The 16,610-nt window shown below is 40.1% G+C and overlaps 1 protein-coding gene across 1 annotated transcript in view; it reads right to left on the bottom strand.

Annotated features, from left to right (window-relative positions):
- Positions 1-4,123: 4,123 nt before the first annotated feature.
- The window catches only part of LOC138106441 (scinderin), a 49,424-nt gene continuing 36,937 nt past the window's right edge, over positions 4,124-16,610 (bottom strand). The window contains exons 7-16 of the mRNA XM_069007038.1: positions 16,142-16,230; positions 15,728-15,943; positions 14,487-14,608; positions 14,213-14,303; positions 11,610-11,780; positions 10,938-11,115; positions 9,885-10,006; positions 8,095-8,172; positions 6,757-6,817; positions 4,124-5,812 (exon numbers count right to left, since the gene is read on the bottom strand). Coding sequence (XP_068863139.1) covers positions 5,679-5,812; positions 6,757-6,817; positions 8,095-8,172; positions 9,885-10,006; positions 10,938-11,115; positions 11,610-11,780; positions 14,213-14,303; positions 14,487-14,608; positions 15,728-15,943; positions 16,142-16,230 — 1,262 coding nt within the window. The 3' untranslated portion in view covers positions 4,124-5,678. The remainder of the gene's footprint in view (positions 5,813-6,756; positions 6,818-8,094; positions 8,173-9,884; positions 10,007-10,937; positions 11,116-11,609; positions 11,781-14,212; positions 14,304-14,486; positions 14,609-15,727; positions 15,944-16,141; positions 16,231-16,610) is intronic.

The following is a 16,610-nucleotide window of genomic DNA, read 5'->3' as shown; positions in this document are numbered from 1 at the left end:
CAGTCCAACAAACAGCAATAACCATGGCAGTACCAGCAAACAATCACAAACCCAGTCCCGGCCTTCTCGGCTGTCGGGCCCTTTCCCCTCGAGTGCAGTTCCGCTGGCAGCCGGCAGGGGCGCTGGCGGCTCCCGGTGAGCAGGGCAGGTGCGATGGTTCCCCCGCGGCTGCAGGGGGCGCTCCGGAGCGAGCTCGGGGAGCACGCGGCTGCTCTGGTGCCCTGGGATCCCGGGAAGGGATGGAACAAAGGCTTCACAAACCGCTGGGCAGCCAATCCCGGTGTCTGGCCGGACCCTCAGAACAGCAGGCTGGAATGGCAGGCTGGAGCGGCAGGCTGGAACGGCAGGCACAAGCACAAATCCCGGATGGTAGACCAGGTGTATCCAAATGGAGAACACCCTGGAGGCTTGGGCAGGCAGGGTGAGCAGGGCTACAACGTAGCAAAGGCTCGAAGCAACGGCGGGGGCAGGGCGGCCACAGCCCAGCTTCCAGCGGGGCAGGGAAGGCGGGCTTGGGGTCCTGGGATTTCTCTGGCAGAAGGAAAAAGCAGCCGAAGGAAGCAGCCTCCCTCTCTGTCCAAACAGCCAGGGACCGACTGACCCAGGTGAAACAATAGAGTAGCCAGATGCACCCCACCTTCAATGGCTAGGTCTTTGTTTTTCTTAAGTATTCAGCAGTTTGTCCCCGTAGCAACGCGTATGGGGAAAATTCCTTTAACAGAAAAAACAAACCAGGAGAGCTCCTAAAACCCCAACACTGGGCCTATCTAGAAAGTGAGTAGGGGATTGTTAGAGTGGGCTTCTTGCCTGTCCTTGCTGGTAGGACATCACTGCCACTTCTTACCCAAGTACAGTAGGAGAGTAGCTGGTTAGTGTTGGAAAGGACAGCAATTTTTGGTGGCATTAGAGATATCTGCAGCCCACTCAGCTGGCTAAATGGGAGCTCTGTACTGCAAGGCCCATTACAGGAAACCTGTGACCTTTCTGAGACACCGCTGTGAAAATCTAAGCCCCAAAGGAAGTTTGCAATCTTCCAATCAGTGATCTGTTTTAATCACAATTGTTTTTGTCGCTGCTGCTTCTTCTTTAGCAAGGGCATCAGACAGCACAAAGCATGGTCAACTGTTGGGCAAATGATACTAAAATCACCTGACTGCATCCAGCCTTGATGTTAATATTGCCAAATGCTGGTAAATCACCCTGAGTCACCTCATATCTGTTGAAGAGCAGCAAGGAGAGCTGTGCTCTTCCAGCACTTGTCAAGAGGCTTTTTTAAAAAATAATCAAAGCATTGTTGCTGCAAAAGTAAACATGTCTGTCTCTGGGCCTTTCAGTGGGATACTGTTCAGATTGTTTCAGTCTCCCCTGCTTGCCTCCATGCGACTAATTTTTGAGGCAAAGATCTGCAGTCTAACAAACAATAAAAATCAATGCTTTCACCTAATGCTTTCATTTCATGTGCACAGAGGCCCAAATTTCACTGCTGACTGATTAAATGTGGCGGTAAAATGTACAGTGTTGTGGTTCTCAGTACACTCATGGCAACCCTTTGAGGAGAGAACACTCACAGGGTGGTAGAGTAGATGTGTTTAGGAAGAAGCCTGATATAGACTGTTTCACCTTCTGCTTATGCAGAAGGTGAATTATGGAATAATTCTTCCTACTGTTATTTAAAAGTAGAAATCAGCTTACATATTCTGTTCTGTAGGGGCAATTTTTTTTCCCTGCAATGCAAATATGCTTTAATGTCAAGAGGAAAATGACATGCAGAGGGAGAAGGGCCAAAACAATCATCCACTAATTTTATGCCCTGGTGAGTCTCCCAGTTCCCATTGGTCAGCCCTTCTCCTCCTTGCACATTGATAGCTTTAATTGAAGTGAGTGTAGTATGTTCATTTTTAGCATAAGGTAATGGGCAAATAGGCAAAGAAGGTCAAAGTAACTTTAGGCCAGTCAGGAGAGGATGTATTTAGACATCAAGGACATGTACATAAAGATCTGATTGTGTTTTCAGAAGTTCCTTTGATTTTAGCACCAGAACTCCTAGCCATAAGACTGGAAAAGTGGACTATTTCTTTATCTAAAGACAAAATTATTGTCTTTAAAAAAGAAAATGCAAGGATTTGTCAAGTCAGCACAGCAAAGTATTATGTAGCTCTGGTTTTATTAGATAATAATTTTTTGGCTTATATACTTGCACTTGGCTCAATTAAGCCACAAAGGCAGAACTTCAGTGAGATGCTGATGAAGCAGCTATATTCTAAAGCAAAGTTTGAAAGTTTTTTCCAAAGCTTTCCTATAGAGAAGTTGACTCTGCAGAAGAACTTCAGTCCATGGAAAGGAATAGGCTTGTTTAGGCCATTTTTTTAAAAATTCTTTTACATTCAGTAAAAATGAAGACAAGAAGATTACAAAGTTCATAACAAGAAGTGTTCCTGTAGCCTATAAAGATGCCAAAAGATGTCTGAGAGCATCTCCTGCTATAGTCTAGTGAGCAAAATATTTTCTGTAAGATTCCTCAGTTCTCCTGTGATAGTACCATAATCCCACTGTCTACCATCTTCCATCTCCAGTAATTTTCTTGCTGCAGTTGAAGCCTGTGTGAGTCTGCACTGGCAAGAAATCACACCGTTCAGTTTAATTCAGCTGGATTTAACATAATCATTTACAGCAGATGTAATTCTTTATAGCACTATGTGCTATGGTCAAAATGGGTATTTAGAGCACTGGTTCCAGAAGCTGGCTCCTGTCCTGTGCATAATCTGTAGTTGTGCTCTAAGATTATGGTATTTTGTGTAATATAAATACTACCTAGTACTATGATGTCCTGTTAGTTCTATGGATTCCTAACACCTTTCTGTTGCAATGAAATAAAGATGAAAAATGATGCTGTATTTACAACCAATAGAACATGAATGCTTTCTGTTTGATAGCATAATGAAACTCCTAAATCAGGGTCTAATTTTGCCATTACAAGTAGAGTGAACATACTATTACTGTGTGATAATACTGCAAGACATATCTTATTCTTGAAGGAACTTGAACTATATATAGATCTGCACAATTTTTTCTATTATGAAAACAAGGCAGATAGGTTTGCTATGTGTATTCATAAAGTTATGTGCTTAAATACTTTCTTGAAAACAACTTAATCTTTAACATTTCCAAGCCCTCATAGTCTGTCTGTCCTCCTTCCTTCTTTTCTTCTTGAGAGAAAGAAATATATCTTTGTGTGTACTGTGCATATATGTATGAAAAATAAACTTCCTCACTGGCAAGTAAACCCAAGAACAATGTTGCTAGCAGCTGTTGTGCTTAAAGCCTAGTGGAGAACACTGTTCCCTTATGAGTTCTCAATGCTCTTCTCAACATCAGTAATCAACATGCCAGAACAATGTATTACAAACTCAAAAGCCCAGGCCAGGAAACCACAAAAGCTCCTCTGTCTCATGTGAGGGAACTGAAAAGAGGCTTTCATAGTGCTGGAGAATATACTGGCAGACTGTGCCAGTTCAGAGCCCTCAGTGTTCCGGAAGATGTTTATGTACAAGAAGGGCAAATCTTGTCTAATCCTTGGTTCAGAAGCTACTATAACTGTTATTATTTAAAAATGAGAAGAATCATATGTATGTGTTGAAGACGACAATCAGATAATTACAGGCTACTCAGTGGCTGAGACATTGAAAAGGTCTTTGTGCTCCTTCCAGCAGGAGAAGGACATCTTATCTACTCTCACAAATGAAAAGCAAGACATATCCTTTAAAAAAACCCATAAATCTATTTCCTCCTATTTTATAAAGTAGTTATTTCTGTAGTCAATTATTTTTGCAAGCAAAAAGTTATAAAACCGAAGAGTTGGATAACAACAATGGTGTTTTTTCTTAAGGATGAAAATAACAATCTAATAAGCACCCAGTTCTCTGATTTTCACTTAGGTTTGCAACTGTCAAGTTGTTGAGAAGAGTTAAGCTTCCATTGCATAAAATGGCACCAAAGTAAGAACAAGTAACTTCTCACTGCATTGTCCATCTAAAAAGGAAGGTACCTGCTTGGGTTTTCAGGAAATCTTGCTAGACACCACTGCCCTGCAATATGTCAGAGAGAGGAAGATCAGCTTGGCATATAGAATACTGGTTTTTGTAACTTTATTTTAAATGAAATTACATTCAGATACAGCCCAGCTATATTAGCAGACATTTAAACAAATGTTTAAAGCTAACTTCTATGATTAATCTCTTAGCTTCACAATTCTTTTGTCATTGATATTACAAGCTCAGACTAAATTCACTCTTTTTTGCATTACCCTGATTCAAAATCCCAAGCATGTTAAAAAAGTACAAAAATGTCTAAAATTTCACTTTCCAATCTAACTTATAAGAATAATAAAACTACTGAAATGCTGTCATTAAAAAGCCCCATTGATATGATTTACAGCTGTACAAATTGTTTAAAACAAGCATTACTGGATAAGCGATCAAAGCAGTGCTAAAGATTTGAAGAAGTTTTCCCACTGCCCTTAAGCAGACTTTTCTGGCTAAGTTACAAATAAAAACCACTTTGAAAGTGTATTCTTAAATTCAGCAGAATAAAAAAAAGCCCAAGTGTGCCTGAGAGAAAAGAGAAGGCCATATTCTATAGTGCATATTCACACTCCAAATTCCCAGAAATGCTACCGAAACCAGGGATTTCCTTCCTTTTGATGTGCTTGATATTCGTCTAAGACCTGCACAGAATATTAGAAAGATATCCTGCACCTGACAAGGTGAACAGTCTGCATGCTGAAGAAGAACTGAGTACTGCTGAGTAAGGCAACTGAGGTGAGGTATGGCTTAAGAGCAATCTGGTTAAGGCAGAGTATGTGTTTTTGAAGCTGTTACTTTTGCTTCCACTTCAAAGCACTAGTGCACTACAATGTGTTTAAGAGCTTTAGTTAAAAAGACCTGGTGGAGCTGGAGCTGGTTCAGAGATAAATCTAAAGGAATTCATTACAATACACTAAAAAGTCCCTCAAAAAAACCTCTGTCGATTTCATACTCTAACGGTATTCAGTCTAAAGCTCCACACATAAATGTATTAACAAGGTAAACAAAAATGTTAAGCACAGCTTTCTCAAAATATCCATCCATTATTTGCCGCTTGTGAGTCACAACTCCTACTGTGGATCAGACATTATCTGAAATTTTCAGTGAGTGTAGCAATATGTGGGCCTAGTAATTAAATCAGATGCTTTCTTTGCAACAGATAGTCCTCTATCAGGCCAAATTCTGCACAGTATTATATTGGCCTTAATCTAAAGGAATTTATGTGGCATTAGTTTGGATTTTTAAGTGAAGACAGAATTTGGTCCAGTTCAGCACATTAAAATAAACTGTTCCACAGCTTCTCTTTGAAGAATCAATAGATTAAAGACAGTGTGTTTCTTTCTTTTAAGATTAAAGATTGGCAGCACTTTCTATATTTACTACTAGGAAAGCCCACTTACCCCATTTGTCCAGTTTACAATTATTTATCCTTTCCAGTGCTAAGAATTTCTAGGTTATTCACAGAAATACATCAAAGCTCAGGAAAGTGTAACAACAGATGCATCATATTGTTGCATAAGCTTATGCTTAAAAAGACTCGAAAGTAGCTGGGCTCTGATCATTCTTTGGCTTGAAGCTGGAGTCTCCTTGGAGAGATCAGTTCTTCCATTTGTTGGAGTCCCAAGCCAGGAACCAGCCTGTGAATGTGGGTGGTTCACGCCCTTGCTTCACGATTACAATGGGGGTTCCTTTATCTCTGCCAGAAGGATCTGTTTCGATATAGCGTTTGGCTAAAAACAGAGAGGAAATAAAACATGGAATATATTAGTTCATTCCTTTGGTATAAAAAATACATTAAAATCCATAGTGAAAGAACATAGGGCTGCTATTATACAGTATTCAATTACTTATTTCAAAGGCAATGAGATGATCGGGTAATTGCTGATTTTTCCCAGCTGGCAGTGAAGGAATTTTCCATGAAGTTAAAACAGAGGGATTGCTCTTTGATCAGTTCGTTGCCATACAGGTGGGTTTTGGCTCTTAAACAGGAGAAAGCATTTGCTAGTGCTGTGAGGATGCACGAGCTTCGTTCCCATTTCGTCCATGTAAAAGCCAGTGTAGTTTCCCTTGACATCCCAACATGACATCAATACAGAAACACAGCCAGGTAACCCTCGCTGCTCCAGGGAAATACATGCAAGGGTTTTCAGCACAAACTTTGTCAGAATAGTTCAGCTATGGGAAGTCACACCAAGGATGACACATGGTTTTTCAAGGAGGTACATGCCACGTAAGTTGTCTTGATTTGTTCTATTTGTTTTGTAATTGGAATTTCCTCCTGCAAATTTAACTTAGTGAAGGGTGGCACTAAATGGACTTGCTGGCAATCCTTTCTCAGTATACATTATTGAGGGTAGAGGTTAGTAGGGACCTCCTTTTAAATTCCTTCTCTTTTCAGTGCAGTTACTTTTCATTGGGCTTTCCTACATATTATTTAAAAGTCTCTGCAGCCCAATAATGCTATCTTGATTCATTTTATCCTTCATAAACTTACAGGGTTTTAAAGTGCATTTAAAGGTGAAAATAATCCTCTCCTGTATTAAATCCTAGTAAGCTCAGTAACACTTTTAGACACAGAAAACATAACTAGATTTCTTCTACATCATATTTTCCTCTTCGTTAAGTAATATTGATGCTACTTCACTCAGAAATCTGCCAAATTGATTTGATTTACCTGATTTAAAGGATTCCTGTCGCTCAGTTTCGTTAGCATCCTTCCCAATCCAGATGAAAACCTGCAAACAGAGGAAAGATATAACTCCCCTGGTGTTATAAAGATGTTGTGTACAGCTGGTAAAGCGCAAAATAGTTGATTCCACTAGGAGAAAGAATATACACTATGAAAAGACTGCAGAGATACAGAGCTCTCACAAACCACAACTGATGTTTTTTTCTCCCTTGTGAGAAAGTGTAGTTATGCCCTCTATGACACTGGAAGTCCAGACCTTTATTCATTCTGATGAAAGGAACTCCAGTTACCTTTTCCATAGATATCTTTTATATTTTGCCAAGGAAATTGCTCTTTGGGTGCAGGTAGTTATACTGTCTCTGGTTTGAGCTTTGTGTACACATCAAAATTTTTGCTCTGTGATCTGTGCTATCCTGGGTGACTGCTAGATAGCCCACTGAAAAACCCAGCACCCAGAGCCTTGATCTGCAATCCCCCACACCCCCTTTTTTTTTTCTCTGAGGGATTCTCTTGGAAACCAGCTACATGTCCCAAGACTTCTTATCTGAGTCGGTATGTCCCAACTATCCATCCAGCTCTTCCCCCACCATCTCCTATCACTCCTTTCCACATGGACCATGGACATTCCTTCTTATTTCCAAAAACCTCAGCTTTTTGTTCCTTAAGGGTTTGGCTGAAGAAGACAAATAGGGCATGGGCCTTCTCCCCTTTCCCTCCAAGAGGAGAGGAAGGGCAGAGAGAATGTACTGTGAAAACAGATCCATTCCCTAAATCTGCAGTGAGTTTGCCTGTCATTCAAAAAGCTCTCCACATTTTCAGTTTTCAGTGAACTGGGAAATGATAGAGATTATTTCTGTCACCCTCCATTCAGTTTCTAGTATGGAGTAATTTTTGTAAGGGTCTAGTAGGTTTCCCCTTTCTCTACTAGGACTTTTTGTAGGTGCTCCTGCTACATGGATTTAGTGGATTCTAAATACCTTTAATGCAATAACTTTAAAAAAAAATCAGTAAATTTTTGTGATAAAGTCAAAGAAGCTATTAAGAACACAAAACATTGCTAGGTCTCATGTACTCATGCAGCCTCCATTGGTTTAAATAAGAAGTGCCTGCCATGGCCTCACATTATGCTTGGAAATTCAATCACATGTGTGCACACTAGCACATCATATAGCTCAAAATGTATAGCTCCTTTTGGTATGATTTAAAGAAAATAAAACTGTTTCCATTCTGTCAAGATGATTGTTCCTCCCATCTTATGAACTAAGTGATTAAGAATAAACTATCCTTGTTATCACAAACGCAGTGCTCAAGTACACAGCTCACCTGCTCCCAAGCATCCAGCAACATGACATCATCTTCAGCCAAATCGTCCTGAGTGAATTCTCCTGGGACGTCTTCAATCTAGAAAGGATAATATGTTTAGAGGGGCTTTTTATGTTGTTTTCAATGATTTATCAAGATATACAATTTTGCAAAGACCTAAGATATTTTTATAATGTGCAGAGGCTGATGAACCATTCTTTTCACTCCTACAGGATCAAGCCCTAAACTGATTTGATGAATGCATTAAGGCTTCTCTGAAAGAAAACAAATCACATAATGTCATGTCCTATAAAATCAGCTCTCTGTCTTTCAGAATTGGTATTTGGTATATTGGTATTGATATCCTAAGGAGAGGCAAAGACTTACACTGTAATTGTTGACTATTGTTAATTGGGACTGAGGTCTGCCACAAGAAGGAGACAGGAACATTTCCATAGAGCACCTTGAACCAACCAAGCTGATATCAGCTGATACATTCATGCAGCTTACATTCATTAATTAGGAAAAGAAACTGCTTTGAATTTGCAGTGGGTGAGCTCAGTGATGAAACTCACATCCAACCAAGCTTCCCAGCCATTTGACAATGGGACATTACAGTTGACTAAGCCATTGAGGATTAGTCCCCAAAGAAAAGGCAGACTGCTTGCTTCTTCCAAGGATGTACATGCAGATAAAAAGGCAGTTTATTATTATTCGGTATGAGAAGGAGAGATAATAATGTAGCTAATGGTTTCAGCTCTTAAAGGATTGTCAAGGGTTTGGCTATGTGTGGTCATGTGGGAGTGCTAAAGGGACGATAAGCAGATGGTGAAAAAGACATTCCTTTTCCCCACCCTGTGTTATGGTGGCCAGAAGGTCAGAGTGGTCTGACCTGCCTCTCTGGGACCTCTCATGGTGGTGATTCAGTTACTAGAGAAATGCTACAGGAAAGAGGGGATTTCACAAAATTTGGAGGGAATTTAAAATAAAAAGTACGTCCATAGCTCCCAGCAGACTACTACAGAGAGGTTAGTTCCTATTACTGTATTTCCCAGGAGTATTTTAGAAGCTTGTTAGAATACACTTTGCTATTCTCATAAGATTCTAAAGTCCTTATTAAAGGATCCTATTTGTTTTATCCCTCTCCAAATGACTGGGTTGTGCCTTAAGGAGACTTCCAGCAATGTCCCCTACCTAAAACTGAGTGTGTCCTTGCCAAATGGTGACACAGCATTGCCCTCCCAGAATACGGTAAGTAATTAAGCCTGAATCACAGACTTAATATGCAGTGCATAGCTCTGGGTGTTTCTGCCATGGAAGTAGGTCTTCCTAGCTCCTTGGGCACAGGCCAATACCTTAAAGGCATAATTACACATCTTAAATCTCTATGGAAAATTTCAGACTGCTAGGGATTTTTGGCAAGCAGCATTTATTTTCCTTGCCACCACTGTCAAGTGCATAAGGGGCAAGGCACTGACCTGCACTTCCTCAGCAAATTGATAGCAATCTGGTGATGCTCTGCAAGAATTAAATTGCTTTCGACTGGGAAAATACTTTATCTTTTTGCATCTGCAAGCCTCTATTTCCAGGCTGAAGCAGGCTCTGCATGCAAACTTCTGCAGTATTAATTATTCTGTTCATTCATTGCATTTGGATAGTTTAAAGCACCAAATGTCCACTCTCTAGCTCTTGCCAAGCCTGGCTGACTAAGCCAGATCCCCAAATTCATTTAATGACCACTTATTTCCAAGGCAAAATACACCAGAAACTATATAGTTAAACAGAGAGGAAAGTACCCATCATATACTCACAATAAATCTGCCAGTCTTATTAGAACAACCATACAAGCGAGGGGGATGATCTTCAGCCTTTGTCAAGAGTTGTGCTGAAGTCTGGTATTTTTTTTTACCTCCAAGTGCTTTCCAGAATTCCTCTAAAATACATAATATATAATTTATTCACCAGCTGATTTAACATTTGATGTTTTAGCTTGTTAGATAGTGTTTCAGAAATTCCCAAACAATCTCAAAGATGAATGCATTTTCTTACAGTACTTCCTGCAGTTTGTCAAAATACCAATATCAGTCGCATACCTAGTGATGCCATGAAGATTTTTTGCCCTTTTCTTTTATACTCCTTTTACAACTTTTTATAACTTCTGTATTCTTAGTGCTTTTTGCCTACATTCTTGGACTTGTTTGTCAAGCTAAGAGACTAAACATTTTAGAAGCTTCATAGCTAGGGATCAGTGTGCCCCAGACCCCAAGGTCCTCTCCAGAACACATTCTGTAAACCAAGATAGAACCATCCAGGGGAAGGCTCCTTGGGGAGGGGGGCTCACTTGAGCCTCTCATTGGGGAATCTCTGATAGATATGCTAATTAGTAAAACCTATAATGTTATACCCGATCTTTTGGGGGATATTCGGCAGGGTGCATCTCGATGCATATGACCTGGACGTGTACACCTAAGGATCCTTAAAATAAACACCAAGGTAAAATCCCTTTTCCCCTTCTAAACATGTTTGACTCTTGATTTTAAGACCAGGAAAAGGCATCACTAGAAAGATCATAGATTTATAGAATGGCCTGGGTTGGAAAGGACCTTAAAGATCGTCTAGTTCCAATGCCCCTGCCATGGGCAGGGACACCTTTCAGTACACCAGGCTGCTCAGAGCTCCATCCAACCCAGCATTAAACACTTTCAGGGATGAGGCATCTACCACTTCTCTGGGCAATCTGTTCCAGTGCCTCACCACCCTCACTGTAAAGAATTCTTTCCTAACATCGCATCTAAACCTACTGTCTCCATGCAGTGCTGTGTATTCTCAGCTGTCTATTAGCAGCTATGTGGCCTCATACAAACCTGGTTCCTGGCCTTCATTAATCTTAGCAGTTTGGCATTTGAGAACATTGGCAATGTATTGAGCTCCTTGTTCCTCTTCTTTGCTTGCTCCTTTTCCTACCCAGGTGTAGCCATTGTTGTTTGGCAGTTTCAGAACAAAGACATCATTAGAGTTTAGTGACATTGCGTCAACATCAACCTAGATTAAAAAAGAGATTGTTTTATTCTTCAAATTTTCAAATAATGTAATTACTATTTTGCATGTTTATATAAAATGTGTAGACATGTGTTAATCTGCTAGGCTTTTGGTCTTCAATTCTTCCCTAGTTTCATACTGATACAAATTAGAGAAGAACTTAAGTCAGGGAACTGACTTGCAGGGCAAAATTTGGGACTGTTTGCAGTAGGAAAGACCATCTTGTAGGGGTTGCTGACTTCTTGTCTATTCTTTGTCAACTGACTGTTCACTGTGTGTATTCTTACAGTTCCTCTGAACGATGTAGACTGGTTCCAGCCAGCTACAGCATATTCTCTTTGGTTTATTGGGTGGGTTTGTCAAATAGAGCAGTGGATGGGATTTGGAGTTCTGTGTTCCGAACAGATGTGACTCCCCAACAAGATTAGTTAGAGGAGCTCATGGCAGCTGTATCATTCCCACCAGGAATGGCTGGTTTATTTAGCAGGTGACCTTACCTCTGCAATCCTAGTAATGGCTGCTAGGTTCCTGCGGATTTGGAAGAGTCGTGTTGGTGGAGCAGGTTTCTGACCTTCCTTCTTGGATGTCCCATTCTTGTAGACAATAAGTGGTTTGTTTTTGAACAAGCTTAGTAAATGTGCAGGCTCTTTGCCTTGACTGACTCGGATCTGTACATATGTAGAGAAATGCAGTAAAAGAAATAAAAGGACACAAGTGGTTATTTTTGGTCTTTGCTGAATAGCTTAGGGGATCTTAGCCAACAATGCTAAGTATGTTAGCAAAAATGAGAAATAGCAAGCTGAGGAGATCTAAAAATATAGTTACAGACATATAGAGTTAGAGCATTTGTAGATTTTTTTTGTCAATCACGCTGACACAAAGATGAGATTCAAAATTCTAACACAATATTTAGCTGATGAAAATGGCTGCTATCTACTGTAATAAGAACATCACTCATTTTCAAAAGAACTGTCATTTCATAGTGTTTTATAGAATTACTTAATTCTCCTGAAAAACTATCTTGGAAGTTTAAGTGCCCTGTATTTAAGCAGAAGAGAAAGTTTGTTCATTTTATTCATTACTTCTGTATGTATTTTATCTGCAAGAAGATGAAAAAGAGCAGCATAAATTTCTCATCCAGAGGATAACGTGGATGATGAAAATGAACTTCCATTACAGATGTAAAAGATGTTGTGTTGTGCCATGAAGAATATGAAAAATGACTATTTTTAGGTTAATGTATGGTAAAAGTTATTTGTATGCAACCATTTAATCTTCCTTTATAACAGTGCCACTGGCCAAGGTAGAGGGCTGCAAGTCCCTGCCTTTCATTCCCAGAAAGAAAAGGAAAAAAGGGAATGAGACATGCTGGTGTAGCCAGCAGAGTAGGAGACGTGGAGAACCCTCAGTGAGGCCTGGGGCAGCTGAGAGCCAGGGTGCCCAGAGAGGCGGCTGCAGCTGGGCAGGAGCAGGTGCTTTTACTGATTTCACAGGCAGATAGACTGCTACAGTTCTCTGATAAGGATCACCTAGGATACATATACTTGTAAGGGACAAACTGCAGCAGGATTTTACAAACGGAAAAAAACCCTCAAACCACAAAAAAAGCCCCAAAAAACAAAAATCCAAATAAACTCAAAAAACCCCAAATTGCAGTGAAACATTCCTGCAAGCCCAACTTTTTAATAGTCATTTGTACTGTCGTGCCATCTAGTGACCACACAAAACAGCACACTTAAAGCCTTCAAATAATGCTGATAGAGATGTTAGGCACAGGTAATATATTCTATTTATTTGCATAAAAATACACACATACATACATACGCATGTGTATATATATGCACATAGGGATATGTACACATATATATTCCTAAGATCATTGCAGGCTAAAAGTACTTTTAGGGATCACATCTACTGCAGTGAAATGGATCTTCTTCAGCTTTGATAAAAACACTTTTTAAGCACTTTACTATTGCAGTTGTTAGTAGTAATAATGTTATTACTTTAAGATTAACACTGGCCTTGGGTATGAGACAGGACCACATTGTGCTGGACACTGTCCAAATATAGAACACACGTTAGGAATATTTCAAAAAGTAATTATCTAAAAGTGTTCTAATCCTTCCTTAATATAATTTCAATCAGAAATCATAACTGATTAGAGGCTAAAAGTATGGGCTGCCATCTGAATTAACTGTACCTTGGTGGGTGAGGGAAGCCTTTTGCTTTTGTAAATAAGAAATGGGAATCACAGAATTATCTCCTGCTGCCTAGAAAATCTCTGCTTGTCCCTTGTCATCTTACAGTTCAAGCTTTTCTGTGAGAAGAGACCTCTCAGGTCTTCACCTACCCACCACTTCTCAGCAGTGATGTAAGGAGAGCACACCCAGTCAAGCTAAGGACTACCTTATCTATTCACACCTTTTATTTGCCAGTGTCCTGTGCCTTGCCTTGCACACCCCATTTCTGGAAGTGAGGATGTGTATCCTGCTTTCATGGAGCTGCAAGCACTATGGGATGAGAAAACCCAAGTTATGTTCCTCACTGAGGCAAGGAAAAGTCAGACCCCGTTGCACAATTCCAGCAGGCTTTCCTCTTCTGTCTGTCATGTGGCATTCATATCTCCCAGTTTTGGCCCTCTAAAAGTCAGGTGTCTTGTCTGGGCTAAAGATCACAACTTCCTCCATAATCAAAAGGAGACAGGGGAGCTGCCACAGGGCTATTGACTTGTCAGAATCCTGCTTTGGAGTGAGCTGCCCTGGGACAGTCTTATCATTCAGTCTCCACTGGCCATGCATAGGGTCTGTAGGACCCTAGTCTTGTCAGGACTGAAACCTAATTTTAAAAGAGTGGAAATCAAAGGAAAGAAAAGGCAGTTTTAGGTTCTGGCATATCTGTGTTCTTTTAGACAGCTGCATCCAGGAAGGATTATTCAAGTGGGCAATCTCTGGCACCTTTAACAGGATCTCATGGTGCTTGGCTTGATACAGACCTGAGCAATTGGCATTTCCAGTCTTTAAATGCTAGCTCCTCCTTTCAATTCTCATCTAAATTTGCATATATCACATGCTCTGCTTGATTTTATCCAAAAGACACTAACCTGCACAGCCTGATCACCTAATGACCGATCCAGCTGAACAGTCAGAAATGCAGATGCAGTCAGTTCATCTTTTGTAGCATGGGCTCCTTGCCTGAGGAAGACAAGGAGAAAGACAATGGTTAAGTTCAGCTTCAGAATAACCCAGAGTTTATGCTGTATGACAAACTCACAGTGAACAATCTTACATTTACACGTGTTCTACTCAAAAGGACATAAAGCCAACATAAAATAATATCCACACACTGCAGGCCTGTGCGAAGGCAACCAAGCATACCAGGTATAGATGATCTGCCCTCTAGGGTAAGTGTAGAGGATAATGTAACAGTCACCCCCATAGAACTGTCCATATGTCTCAGGTCCCACAGGAACTCGGCCACTGCTTTCCACACGCCAGATCTGGGGAAACAGGGAAATCATTGGAGACTGCTGAATTTCATCCTGAGACTTTTCACAAAGCACTTTACTATCTTATCCCTTGAGTGTCCTTTCTGTTCCCAAGTGTTATTGAATAGAAACAGGGAGGATTCTTCATGAAGGAGGTAGATACACCCTGCCCCCACTGAATGAATGAATGGCAACCATCAACAAGGGACTGCAATATGCTTTTGTCTTGATGCTTTAGTGCCACACGATCACTTCATAATGCTATGCTGAACTTTCTTGACACCTTAAGGTGACCATATGACATGGCACAACATTATGATCCATCATAAAACTAACGTATCATTTTGGAGAGGCACACTGCAGTAAGATAACACACTGTTAGGCAGATTTCTTCCTATTTCATTCACTACAGCCCAGTCCAGTCAACAATAGGCTGCTCAAGCCTATGGACCATCCCAAGTGTGAGGTCAGAAACTAGAAAATACACCAATGAGACTGTAGGTATTCATCCCTTCTTTTCTTCCAGAAGCCCAACATGCAATTTTCATTCAACAGGCCATGTTGATACAATGCCATGCCAGCCCTGTGTAGTCCAAAGATAGTCCTGAAGTGGGAAAAAGATGGAGAGATCTAGAAAGACTGTACAGTAATCTTTCCTCTTCAAATCCAGGCTACTTGAGAGACACACTAGGGACAAAGAAGGTTCCTCTAGAAACCAGATTGGATACATACATAAAGACATAGAATGGATTTCTGACTCCAAGAGCAAGTCTTCCCATTCCAGATTTCAAGCTGATATGAGCTTGAAGTTTCTTCTTTAGACTAAGGATCATATTTAAAGTATCTATTTACAAGGTATTGTGTAGAAGGGGGAATATTTCTGCTGTTTGATTTCTCTTGATGACTGGTACATCTTTCATAGGCACCAAAAGAACACAACCCAGCATACAGCTGATATTCACCTTCTGCTTCTAAGTATCTTTTCTGATGCTACAAGTAACACTTCCACTAATGTAGCATTAATGTAAACAACAGTATAAAAATTAAAACACAGAGTAGCAGCTTAGCCCATTACAAGTAGCAGAATACATTAGTTAGATAAGATACAATTTATCACAACACAAACATTACCTCTACTTTCCCTGAACCGTCATCTACCATGTTATGCTGGGCAGCCATTTGGGGAGACTCATGTAACTTGGTAGCATCAAATTCAATCTGCTCAATTTTAGCCACCCTCTCTGTGACATACACTTTGCCGAAGCCATCGCTTTGATCTTTATCCTTCCAGTCTTTGAAAAACTGTTTGAAAATTGGTGTTTCACCTCCTTCGGGAAGGACTTGAATCTGAAATGAAGGCAGACACATCAAACTGAAGGAAAACAAAACTGGCACAGTTACTCAGAAATTTTCTAGGTTATATGTTAGTGAAATATTGCCCTTATGTCTTATAAGCCCTTAAAAATTTTTTTTCTGCTGACTTAAAAACAATGTCTTTAACAAAACTCATGCTCTCCTGGTATCACCTCCATAAATAGATCGCACCTGTGTGTTAGCAGGATAATTCATCTGCTGTATGAATTGTTCAGCATTCTTCATGGCAGCTTTTCTCTCTTGAGGGTTAGCATCTTTGCCTGATTAAAACAGAAGGATAACAGTATGTGGGAAAGGGCAATAAGCTCACAGAACCTTCAAAAACAAGAGGTCCTGGAGCCAGGTTCTCTTTGACATTGCTCTTATCTCAGTCTTGAACAAACACAAATGCTGGACATAGCATGTGCGAGAAGATTCATGTGAAGTTGAACGGCCAAAACAGTACTTCAGTAGCTTTGAAAACAGTCAATTTAAAGGAAAAAAAGAAAAAAAAAGAAAAAAAAAAAAAAAAAAAGAAAAAAAAAAGAAAAAAAGAAAAAAAAGAAAAAAAAAGAAAAAAAAAGGGAGAAAAAGGGGGCATTTTGTTTTGCTTAGTGTTTCTACAAGAATAAAAACCTGTTAATAAGTTAACAATACCTGC

The sequence above is a fragment of the Aphelocoma coerulescens genome, chromosome 2, assembly GCF_041296385.1.
Source record: "Aphelocoma coerulescens isolate FSJ_1873_10779 chromosome 2, UR_Acoe_1.0, whole genome shotgun sequence".
Classification (NCBI taxonomy): Eukaryota; Metazoa; Chordata; class Aves; order Passeriformes; family Corvidae; genus Aphelocoma; species Aphelocoma coerulescens.
This window is presented reverse-complemented; position numbering and strand designations above follow the sequence as displayed.